Here is an 11,507-nt window from a genome sequence, read left to right on the forward strand (position 1 = left end):
CTTTTTACTCCTCAGTCCCTTCGTCGCGCTGGTGAGGCATTCTGGCGTAGAATTTTGACTCTTCTTTTCTCAAATTTCACTAAAAAAATTTAGGTCACGCGGGTATGTTGGAATTGTTCCGATGGTTTTGTGACGAGAACATTGTTCTTGGTGCCTCCTGACATTTAGGGGTTGTGGCAGTGTCCCGGGGAGTTGAGCTCCGAGGTGTTGTCGTCACAATTTTATCTTTGCAGTTCTGGAATACCTGAGTTGCGCCGACATCGAAAATCTCTTTTATGCAGTTGTTGGTGAGATAACCTCGACGCCACCCAGTGCTGGGCGGGAGTTCGGGAGTATCGCCATAACTCGTATAACGGATGCTTTTCGAAGGTTGAGGTAAATGATTTCCGAAGGTTTCTTGGTTATGTGTTGAAGGATGGATACAGCTGGATGTAGGATTTGCTAGCTTTGGGTGAGATATGCTTCCTCTGTATCCCCAACACATGATTGCATAACCAGAAAGTTTTGGGAGTTTATAAGTGGGAATTCAAGTAGCTCTTAGGATATCTTTCCGACAGATGTATGATATGAAATTGGGATTCGACGTCTAGTGGTCCGCCTATCCACAGTTGGTTTTACAGTGGTCTCGTTGTGTCTTAAAGAGTCCTTGGCTATGCTGACTCGGGGACGCTTCGTATGTCATGTGCACTTCCTTGTACATGATGGTGCTGTACGATCGAGCCTGTGTAGGCCCCACCATGAAAACTTCGGACGAAATCTCTATCATATGTTTGTTCCGGCTTATTCTGCAAGCCATTCCTTTGTTTTGTTTTTGAGATGTGGTATTCGAGTTGCTTCGAAGTCAAATGTGGATTCCATACCTTTCCTAAGCGGTGTTCTCATGTTCCTATGTGAATACTAATCCTTCTCGATCATCGAGTTTGTCATGTCAATCCTTTTCACCGGCGTGTTTATCTTCAAGTGGATCCAATCATTTCAACATCAGTAAGATCAAGTATCAGTTCTTCTCAACGGTGTTTGTTTCATCCGTCTCCAAGTTGCCTTTGTTTTTCCCTCCCTCCCACCCTTTTTCTTCACAGACTCATATATCTTAATCAAGTATCCATTTTATTCATGTGAAGTCTCTTCTTTCTTTTCAATCAATGTTCTTATCCGGTGATTCTCATGGTCATTCTAACGGGGCCTCAAGTTCATCATTCTTCATTCTTTTTCTTCTCCGGTGGTTTCAAGTCAAGCTTTGTTGATCATATCTTTTCCTCATTTCAATGTTTTTTTCCATGCCGGTGCACCTCATAATCATCCACTTCTCGCTATTCAATTGTCCCGGAGTGCTAAAGATATCTCAAAGATTCGTTTTCATTCCTAATCCGTTCAAGATATCTCGAGGTTTTTATCTCATTCAAAGCCATTTAGTTCAACCGGTGCAATCTTCTTTTCAAGTAATCTTTTCAACGGTGTATCTTTTGAGTGGGCCCTAACCCACAGGTTTTTTCTAGGATCTTGCCTGACTCTTCTTATTTTTCCGGAGCTATTCTCAAATTGTTTTCGAAGTTTGACGTAAGAATGAGTTATCATCAGTCAAATGTCTTCTCCAAGATCTTTCAAATTCTTTTCATCGTTGGTTCAACCTTTCTATTCTTCATCCCGGAGTGCCTCAACAATTCATGCTGGTGTTTCTCGCCGTCGTTCTCAACATTTGAAGACTGAAGAAGAGTTTTACTCTAAATCTTATCTGTTCTCTCAAAGATTAGTGATTCTAGCTTGTTGCCATCCTCTCATAATTGCTTTGATTATGAGAATTCTTTTCTCCCATCCGGAGCTATTCAGGAGTCTTTTCAGTTTGATCATCTGAAGCCCATCACCTCAGAAGTATTCATTCTCAGCTTTCAGCTCTCCTTCTCTAAATCTTACCGGTGCATCGCTCAAATATCCTCTAATCAGCTCGTGATCTATTCGTTCTCATGATTGAAATTCCTTCAGGTATCTTCATTCTTTTTCAAATTCTTCCCGGTGTATTGTGCTTTTGCTATTTTCATTTTCAATTCTTATGGTGGTTCTTCCAAGGTTTTTCTTCCTTCATTTATCATATCAATGCATTCGTGTTTTCCAAATTCTACCAGTGGTTCGTTGAAGACCTTCTCAAGTTTGCGCTATATCTATCTTAAACCCTTTCTACGAGAATAAGTAGTATGCCAATTCCATTGCTTGTCATCAATTTAATTGGTGAAGGATAAGCATAATGTAATTCTTATTCTTGTTTCATCGAGTTTATTCAATTTCTTTTTCCGGAGTGGTTCATCATATCACATTCTCAGTTTGAGATGCTTTATCTTTTCTTTTCTGGAGTTCCAAGTCTCCACTTTATCTCGTCACAAAGCTTCATCTAATCATTGCAAGGCTTCAACCTTATTCTTTTCATCCTTCTTTCCGTGTGATCATTCTTCTGTTGCCGGAGTTCTTCATGGAGGTTCTACATGTTGGTTCATAAAGGATTTAATTCCTTCTCGAAGTGTTCATCAAGATTCTCTTCAGAGGAGCTCAATCATTCTTCATTTTGAAATCCGGAGTGCAATTCTTTCTACCGTACCATTGGAGGTGGTATTATGTCATTCTTGATAATTTGAGTTCATGTTTCACGATTCACATGTTGTCAAGAATGAGATATTTTTAAATCCATCAACCTCTTCGTTGGAGTTATCTTGGGTTATATTTCACCTGAAGCTTTCCTTAAGGATTGTTACTTTTATGGTGCTTATATATGACCCAAGTTCTTCATTTATCCTTCCGGTGAAATAAGCTTCTCATTTCCTTGTTCATATCAGTCTAATCTATTGTTTTTCCGTTAGTGGCAGAATTTAACCTCATAGTTTTGAGATGTTCTCCATAAGCCCACTACAAGCTTACTCTTTTCATTGTTAGTTTTCCAACAACTACGTTCGACCCTTCTCCTAAAGATGCTTTCAAGCTCATTTGAGGTAGAAGATGTTGTTTTCTTCTCCGTTCCTTTAATTCCATTCTTGTATTTCTTCCGGAGGCATTGTGATGTTGCTCTCTTCACTCATCATCTCGTATTGTGAAGTTCATGTTCTTTCTTTTGCTTATCCATCCAACCGGAGTGTCGTGTTTTCTTTCGAGCTCTCTCATCTTATCAAATTTTGACTCCCTTCTCAACCGGAGTGCTGTCTGAAATCTTTCTTACCCCTTGTACCATTCTTTCAATAGTTCCAAAGATAGTGTGTTGTTGATTTCATCAAGCATACTCTCATCTTGTCAAGTTCTTATTCAATTCCTTTTCTTTTCAGTCGGAGTGATGTCCAAATTACATCATTCTTATTCCTTCTCTATCTTGTTTTACCGGAGTGTTGTCGTAATTGATCCTTATCGTTCCTTGTGCATCTCGTTCTACCAGAGTGTTTGCATGTACTTGTTGTCCATTGCAATCCTTTTCTGTTGTCTTTCAACCTACAAGGTTCTCGTAATGTTCCTTGTTCCTCTTTTCCTAACGGAGTGCTTTCAACTTCGTTCATCTCCGTTGTATTCTTTCTTTCAAGTTGTTCAACCTCTCAAGGCTCTTTGGTTTCACTCGTTTGTCAAAGAAGCAACTTAGTTTTACCTCTTCTATTCCTCTTCCGTTTTCCTCCGGTGTCGTCCTAGATCTCGGGACGAGATCCTCTCGTAGTGGTGGAGTGTTGTGACGCCCCGAGACCGATGCGCCAGGTGTCTTCCAGTTATTCGCCGTCGTTGCCATGTCATTTGCTTGCGTGTTGCATCTTGTTCATGTCATCCGCATCATGATAACAACAATTAAAATGTTTAAATTGTTGTTGCATTAAATTACTAAGACATATGGGGATTTACCGGATTTGTTGTTTGTTATATCCGGCCCCATTTAAATTGTTTAAATGGTATAGTTTTGTTATGCTTCACCTCTTGCCATGTTAACCAACATTTAATATTGTTGAGTACCTAACCGAGAGTGAACTAAATAATTGATGTGGTGTTCCGTCAATATGCAACGGAGTTGCATATTGAGCTCCACTTAATTTGTAGGATTGCTTGTGCACTTTGCCATGACATGCCTCATTAAACCGGACATGCATCATACTTGTTTGCGCATCGTGCCATGCTTATGTGATGTTTGTTCACTATGTTGTTTGCTTTCTTTCCGGTGTACTTCTTCTCGGTAATCCGGTAACATTGCGTTTGTGAGGATACGTTGGCTACGTCCGTTTGTCTTCTTCATGGACTCGTTATTCTTCCTTGCGGGATTGGCCAGTGCTCCTCTGAGTGTTGGTCCAAACTAGAGCCCTGTGCTGCGCCCCCTCGGGGAAACTCGAGGTTTGGTTTTAGTTGTATGGAGCGCTCATCTGAGTGTGCCCTAAGAACGAGATATGTGCAGTTCCTATCGGGATTTGTCGGCACATTCGGGCGGTGTTGCTGGACTTGTTTTACCATTGTCGAGGATGTCTTGTAACCGGGATTCCGAGCCTGATCGGGTCTTCCTGGGAGAAGGAATATCCTTTGTTGACCGTGAGAGCTTGTGATGGGCTAAGTTGGGACACCCCTGCAGGGATTTGAACTTTCGAAAGCCGTGCACGCGGTTATGGGCAGATGGGAATTTGTTAATGTCCGGTTGTAGAAAACCTGAAACTTAACTTAATTAAAATGCACCAACCGCGTGTGTAACCGTGATGGTCTCTTATCGGCGGAGTCCGGGAAGTGAACACGGTGTTGGAGTAATGCTTGACGTAGGTTGTTATAGGATCACTTCTTGGTCTTAGTTTCTCGACCGTGCCTTTGCCTTCTCTTCTCACTCTCATTTGCGTATGTTAGCCACCATATATGCTAGTCGCTTGCTGTAGCTCCACATCATACCTTTTACCTTTCCTATAAGATTAAATAGTCTTGATCGCGAGGGTGTGAGATTGCTGAGTCCCCGTGACTCACAGATACTTCCAAAACTAGCTTGCAGGTGCCGTTGAACCGTGCAGGTGACGCAACCGAGCTCAAGGAGGAGCTCGCTGAAGATCGTGTTCGCTATGTTGTTTCGTTTCTAGTTGATCAGTAGTGGAGCCCAGTTGGGACGATCGGGGATCTGTGTAGCATTTGGGGTAGTCTTTCTTATTTTAGTTCCATAGTCAGACCTTGATTGTAACTGTTGATGTAATGCTTTATTCATGTATTGTGTGAAGTGGCGATTGTAAGCCAACTATGTATCTCTTTCCCTTATGTATTACATGGGTTGTGTGAAGATTACCTCACTTGCGACATTGCTTTCAATGCGGTTATGCCTCTAAGTCGTGCTTTGACACGTGGGAGATATAGCCGCATCGAGGGCGTTACACTTGGACCCTACGTCAAGCAACCAACAGGGAAGCCATGAGGTAGCGGGGCGCGCCTACCCCCCCCCCCCCCCCCCCCCCCCCCCCCCCCCCCCGCCCCCCCCCCCGTGCGCCCCCCCCCCCCCCCCCCCAGGCATGCCATCCACCCTCGTGGGGCCCCTGTTGCTCCACCGACGTACTCCTTCCTCCTATATATACCTACGTACCCCCAAACGACCAGAGACGGAGCCAAAACCCTAATTCCACCGTCGTAACTTTCTGTATCCACGAGATCCCATCTTGGGGCCTGTTTCGGAGCTCCGCCGGAGGAGGCATCGATCACGGAGGGCTTCTACATCAACACCGTAGCCTCTCCGATGATGTGTGAGTAGTTTACCTCAGACATTCGGGTCCATAGTTATTAGCTAGATGGCTTCTTCTCTCTTTTTGGATCTCAATACAAAGTTCTCCCCCTCTCTTGTGGAGATCTATTCGATGTAATCTTCTTTTACGGTGTGTTTGTTGACACTGATGAATTGTGGGTGATCAAGTTTATCTATGAACAATATTTGAATCTTCTCTGAATTCTTTTATGTATGATTGCTTATCTTTGCAAGTCTCTTCGAATTATCAGTTTGGTTTCGCCTACTAGATTGATCTTTCTCGCAATGGAAGAAGTGCTTAGCTTTGGGTTCAATCTTGCGGTGTCCTTTCCCAGTGACAGTAGGGGCAGCAAGGCACGTATTGTATTGTTGCCATCAAGGATAACAAGATGGTTTTTTTTATCACATTGCATGAATTTATCCCTCTACATCATGTCATCATGCTTAAAGCGTTACTCTGTTCTTATGAACTTAATACTCTAGATGCATACTGGATAGCGGTCGATGTGTGGAGTAATAGTAGTAGATGCAGGCAGGAGTCGGTCTACTTGTCTTGGACGTGATGCCTATATATATGATCATACCTGGATATTCTCATAACTATGCTCAATTCTGTCAATTGCTCAACAGTAATTTGTCTACCCACCATGAATACTTATGCTATCGAGAGAAGCCACTAGTGAAACCTATGGCCCTCGAGTCTATCTTCCATCATAAATCTTCCAACACTTAGTTATTTTCGTTGCCTTTTATTTTACTTTGCATCTTTATCATAAAAATACCAAAAATATTATCTTATCATATCTATCAGATCTCACTCTCGTAAGTGACCGTGTAGGGATTGACAACCCTTTATCGCGTTGGTAGCAAGGATTTATTTGTTTTGTGTAGGTGCTAGGGACTCGCGCGTAGCCTACTATTGGATTGATACCTTGGTTCTCAAAAACTGAGGGAAATACTTACGCTACTTTGCTGCATCACCCTTTCCTCTTCAAGGGAAAATCAACGCAGTGCTCAAGAGGTAGCATAGATCTCTGTCGGTGGTGTCACATGGGTTTCCGATGCCCACCCATGCCCTGTGCGGCTCCTTCCACTCATACCAGAGCCATCGCAGCCTTAGAGCCCGGGCATACATACGAATATCAAGGATACCCAGTCCACCAAGCCTCTTTGGTCTACACACGAGTTTCCAGCTAACTTTGCACTGGCCGCCGGAGACCTTATCCGAACCAGACCAGACGAAAGCTCTCTCAATGCCCACAGAGTCGGAGATAGTACCCTCCGGAAGTTTGAGCGTTGTGGCATGGAAGGTGGCTAGGGAGGAAAGCACGGACTTGACAAGCTCAGCCATTCCCAGAGTCGTGATGAGCCGTCCCTGCCAAGACACTAGCTTCCTAGCAGCCTTGTCCACGAGGTGTTGAAGATCGACCTTCCGCAAACGATGGACCGAAAGAGGCAGCCCAAGGTATCTCAGTGGGAAGGCAGCGCGAGTAGCCGGGAAACACTCAAGGATGTCGTCAAGATTGAGGCCATCACAGCGAATAGGGGCCACCAAGCTTTTCTCCAAATTTGTCACAAGGCCGGTGACCTCACCAAAGCCCTCCAGCAGGGAGGTAAACTGTTGAACATCCTCCTTGAAGGGAGCCACAAAGATTGCAACGTCGTCTGCGTACAAGGAGGTGCGCATGCGGGTGCTCCTCCCACCTATCTGGTGAAGCTTGCCCTTGCGAGTGGCAGTGTCAAGGATGCTCTGGATGGGGTCAATTGCTAGGACAAACAGGAGAGGTGAGAATGGGTCTCCCTATCGAAGGCCCTTGCCGTGCCAAATAGGCCCACCTGGAACACCGTTGATTTGAACTCTGGAGGATGAGGAGCGCAAAAGGACAGCAACCATATCTATGAATCTGGTTGGGAAACCTCGGCGACGGAGAAGCTCCAACAGATAGTCCCACCGCACGGAGTCAAAAGCCTTTTTGATGTCCAGCTTAAACAAGAGAGTAGGCTTCCTCAACTGGTGCATTCGCCTAGCCATGTTGCGCACATACATGCATGAAGTTATCATTAATGCTTCTAGTCTTTATGAAGGCACTCTGGGAGCGGGAAATTAGCACATGCATGAAAGGAGCAAGGCGTGAAGCCATCATCTTCGCGACAATCTTAGCCACTGCGTGGATGAGGCTAATGGGCCTGAAATCCGAGATGTACTCCACGCCATCTTTCTTGGGTATAAGCACTATATTAGCCGTGTTGACCCATTGGAAATGATCTCCGCGAAGGTTGGAGAAGCCGTTAACAACGGCCATCATGTCTTCCTTGATAACCTCCCAGCAGGCCTTAAAAAAGGCTCCAGTAAACCCGTCCGGACCCGAAGCCTTGTCCTTCGGCATCTCCCCAATGGCATCCAGCACCTCTTTCTCCTCAAAAGGCTCAGCAAGGGAAGCCAAATCACACTGACTGAACGCAAAATTGTCCCAGTTGAAATCCTTCGACGGACGTACGTCCTTGTGAAGCATGGTCGAGAAGTGTTCTTGGGCCACCCTCTCCTTGTCCTCCTGGGACGTAGCCCAACCAGCTCCATTCCGTAGGCGGCGGATGAAATTTTTTCTTCTTCTCGCGTTAACCTTGAGGTGAAAAAACCTGGTGTTCGCGTCCCCATCCTTAAGATTGGCAACCCGAGAGGCCTGCTGCTTCCTAGCTCTGTCGAAATTTGGCCGAGAAGTTGCGGCGCACTGGGATGGCGCTGAGGCGATGGAGTAATGGGTTCTTCTCACACGCGAAGCTGCAACTCGCCATGGCCTCGGAGGTTATCCTTAGGTTGGACATGGCTATGGATCTCCGTCCGCTGTCGACGGAAGAGCGGGATCTTAGAATGAGACTCAAGAGACGGGTGATAAGCCTTGCGGTGTTGGATATACATGGTTATGAGGTCTTACTTGGTAAGGAGATGTCATCTCTGGGCACATCCACACGACCAATGTAAGCAAAACGATGAGCTACTATTGCTGAACAGATGGGACAGCAGACACGCTAAGGGTACTATTCCGATCGATGCAGACCTACTAACAAACTGTGGACTAAATGTCAGAGAAGGGAACAAATTGCGGACTAGCTATCAGCAGTGTTACGTACTATACATCAAAATCAGCGTAGGCAGGCATATTCTCCGGCCACAAGCACGCGTGCGCACATGGCTAATGGGCGTGTTGCATCACTAACGCATGGGCTTTGGATTCTGATCCCTTCAGAGCCGAACCTTCTTCCTCGCCGGGGACATCACATCCACATATTACATGGCCAAAGTCCGGAGTGAAAAAAATGAAGGGATTGTGAAGCATATGGTGCAATGAGACCGGGACCTGGTAGAGAGTTGAAAACGCGCATGCGCCTGCGCCTATAAGTAGTCCTCCTGCCCAGTCGCAACCAACACACACACACACACACACACCAAGAGATCGAGAAACCAATCGAGAGTGCAGCCTGAAGCAAGTTATATACACTCCAGTTAGCTCAGAGACCGTCGTGATAGTCATGGGGTGCCATATTAGTCCGTCCATCAAGGGACTTGTTGCTACGTTCTCCATCCTCCAGGTGTGCTTGATCATCTGTGCCGCCGCCGCTGCCCCGAGCAAGATGGTGAGGCTGGTGCCGGCGATGTACGTGTTCGGGGACTCGACGCTGGACGTGGGCAACAACAACTACCTGCCGGGGCCGAACGTGCCCAGGGCCAACACGCCCCTCAACGGCGTCGACTTCCCCGGCGGCGCCCGGGCGACGGGGCGGTTCAGCAACGGCTACCACGTCGCCGACTTCATCGGTGCGTACCTTGCTAGACTAATACTGTATCAGTTCATTATATATAAGCATGATTGATTGATCGTTTGAATGCATACGTATGTCCGCAGCAATGAAGCTGGGGCTGAAGGAGAGCCCGCCGGCGTATCTGTCGCTCGCGCCACGCCCCACCGCCCTGCTCCTCAGCGCTCTCGCCACAGGTGTGAGCTATGCTTCTGCCGGAGCCGGCATCCTGGACTCCACCGTAAGTTCATTTTGGCCCATCTTTTGCACGTGCATGCTACCTACCATCCATCACGAGTTCCACAAGCACGCATGGTGGAGACAAGTGAGTAAAGCTAATGCATTGCGTGCATGCATGCATGTAGAACGCGGGGAACAACATCCCACTGTCGAAGCAGGTGCGGTACATGGAGTCAACCAAGGCCGCCATGGAGGCCAGGGTGGGGAAAGCCGCGGCGCGCGTCCTGCTCTCGAGGTCCTTCTTCCACTTCAGCGTCGGCAGCAACGACATCTCCGTGTTCGCGGCCGCGCAGCCAACGGGCGACGTCGCCGCGCTCTACGCCAGCCTCATCTCCGGCTACTCCGCCGCCATCACGGACCTGTACGGCTTGGGCGCGAGGAAGTTCGGGATCATCAACGTGGGGCTGCTGGGCTGCGTGCCGGCGGCGCGGGCTCTCAGCGCGACTGGCGCGTGCAACGACGGGCTCAACCAGTTGTCAGCCGGCTTCAACGACAAGCTCAGGTCCCTCATGGCCGGCCTCGCCGCCCGGCTGCCGGGCCTCGACTACTCCCTCGCCGACAACTACAACCTCTCGCAAGTCACCTTCGCCAACCCAGCGGCATCCGGTACGTACTCCGTACCTTACTTCTTTTCCATGGATACGGATGAGTACTTGATTTGCAAATACCTAACTTCTGGAAGGAAGTTAAACTCTTAATGATGAGCATTAGCAGCAAGCACTTGTACTAATCCACGTGATTTGATTTGATTGTGCAGGGTACGTGAACATAGACAGCGCGTGCTGTGGGAGCGGGAGGATGGGAGCGGAGAGCGACTGCCTGCCTAACTCCACGACGTGCGCCGACCACGACCGCTTCGTCTTCTGGGACCGGGGGCATCCCTCGCAGCGCGCCGGAGAGCTCAGCGCCGCCGCATACTTGGACGGAGCGGCCGGGTTCACCGCGCCCATCAGCTTCGATCAGCTGGCCCGCAAGATTTAGCTACCTAGGTCGGCATGCACTCCACACGCGCATGCTACTCGTGCACTCCACGCGTTCATCATCCACTTATTTTCTTTACAGATATATATATATACTACTCCCTCCGTCTCAAAGTAAGTGACTCAACTTTATACAAAGTTAAATCAGTTATTTTGAAACGAAGGGAGTATAAAGCTACTACTAGTAGATTAAGAATTAGCCACGCAACAGAGTGATTCAGAACGTCTGAAGGCGAAATATGTGTAAGCACAGTAAGGAACCTGTCTGGTTCTGATGTTGCGCAGGGAAGAATAAACAACACTATAGTAACATGTTAAAATGTTAAATGATAAGGTCAATAAAGCGGAATAGAAGTCTCTTGTCAACGTCGGTTTCTCCTGTCTACAGATTGGTCTCTGAATTAATTACTATCTGAAATCATTTTTGTACGGTGAAATATCTGAAATATTCTTGGTTATTTTACGTGGACCTGTTTTTGGAGTTGTGATCATACAAAAATACGGGCTTATGGTTAACTGTTGTGGTTTACAATCAATATTAGCCATTGACTTATGACTAGAAACCACCGAGTGATGCTAAAGCTAATGCTAATCAAGAACTTAGAGCTCATTCGGTTTGGAATTTTGTTAGGACTCCCACATGATCTTCACCCATGAGATTCCCCCCTATGTTTAGGAATCGTGCCATAGGAATGAAGGAATCAGGCTGATGCTAATCAAGAACTTAGGAATTCTATTGGGGTTCTCCTCCCATCTGTTTGACATTCTAAACACATCGGTCTCCACCA

General features: G+C 46.7%; 1 protein-coding gene across 1 annotated transcript in view; it reads left to right on the forward strand.

The window, feature by feature from the left end:
• LOC125507569 (GDSL esterase/lipase At5g55050-like) overlaps nucleotides 1-11,085 on the forward strand; it is a 104,369-nt gene extending 93,284 nt beyond the window's left edge. The window contains exons 2-5 of the mRNA XM_048672111.1: nucleotides 9,068-9,518; nucleotides 9,607-9,740; nucleotides 9,865-10,345; nucleotides 10,497-11,085. Of these exons, the coding sequence (XP_048528068.1) occupies nucleotides 9,068-9,518; nucleotides 9,607-9,740; nucleotides 9,865-10,345; nucleotides 10,497-10,720 (1,290 nt within the window). The 3' untranslated portion in view covers nucleotides 10,721-11,085. The remainder of the gene's footprint in view (nucleotides 1-9,067; nucleotides 9,519-9,606; nucleotides 9,741-9,864; nucleotides 10,346-10,496) is intronic.
• The last annotated feature ends 422 nt before the right edge of the window (nucleotides 11,086-11,507 follow it).

The sequence above is a fragment of the Triticum urartu genome, chromosome 5 (assembly GCF_003073215.2).
Source record: "Triticum urartu cultivar G1812 chromosome 5, Tu2.1, whole genome shotgun sequence".
Classification (NCBI taxonomy): domain Eukaryota; kingdom Viridiplantae; phylum Streptophyta; class Magnoliopsida; order Poales; family Poaceae; genus Triticum; species Triticum urartu.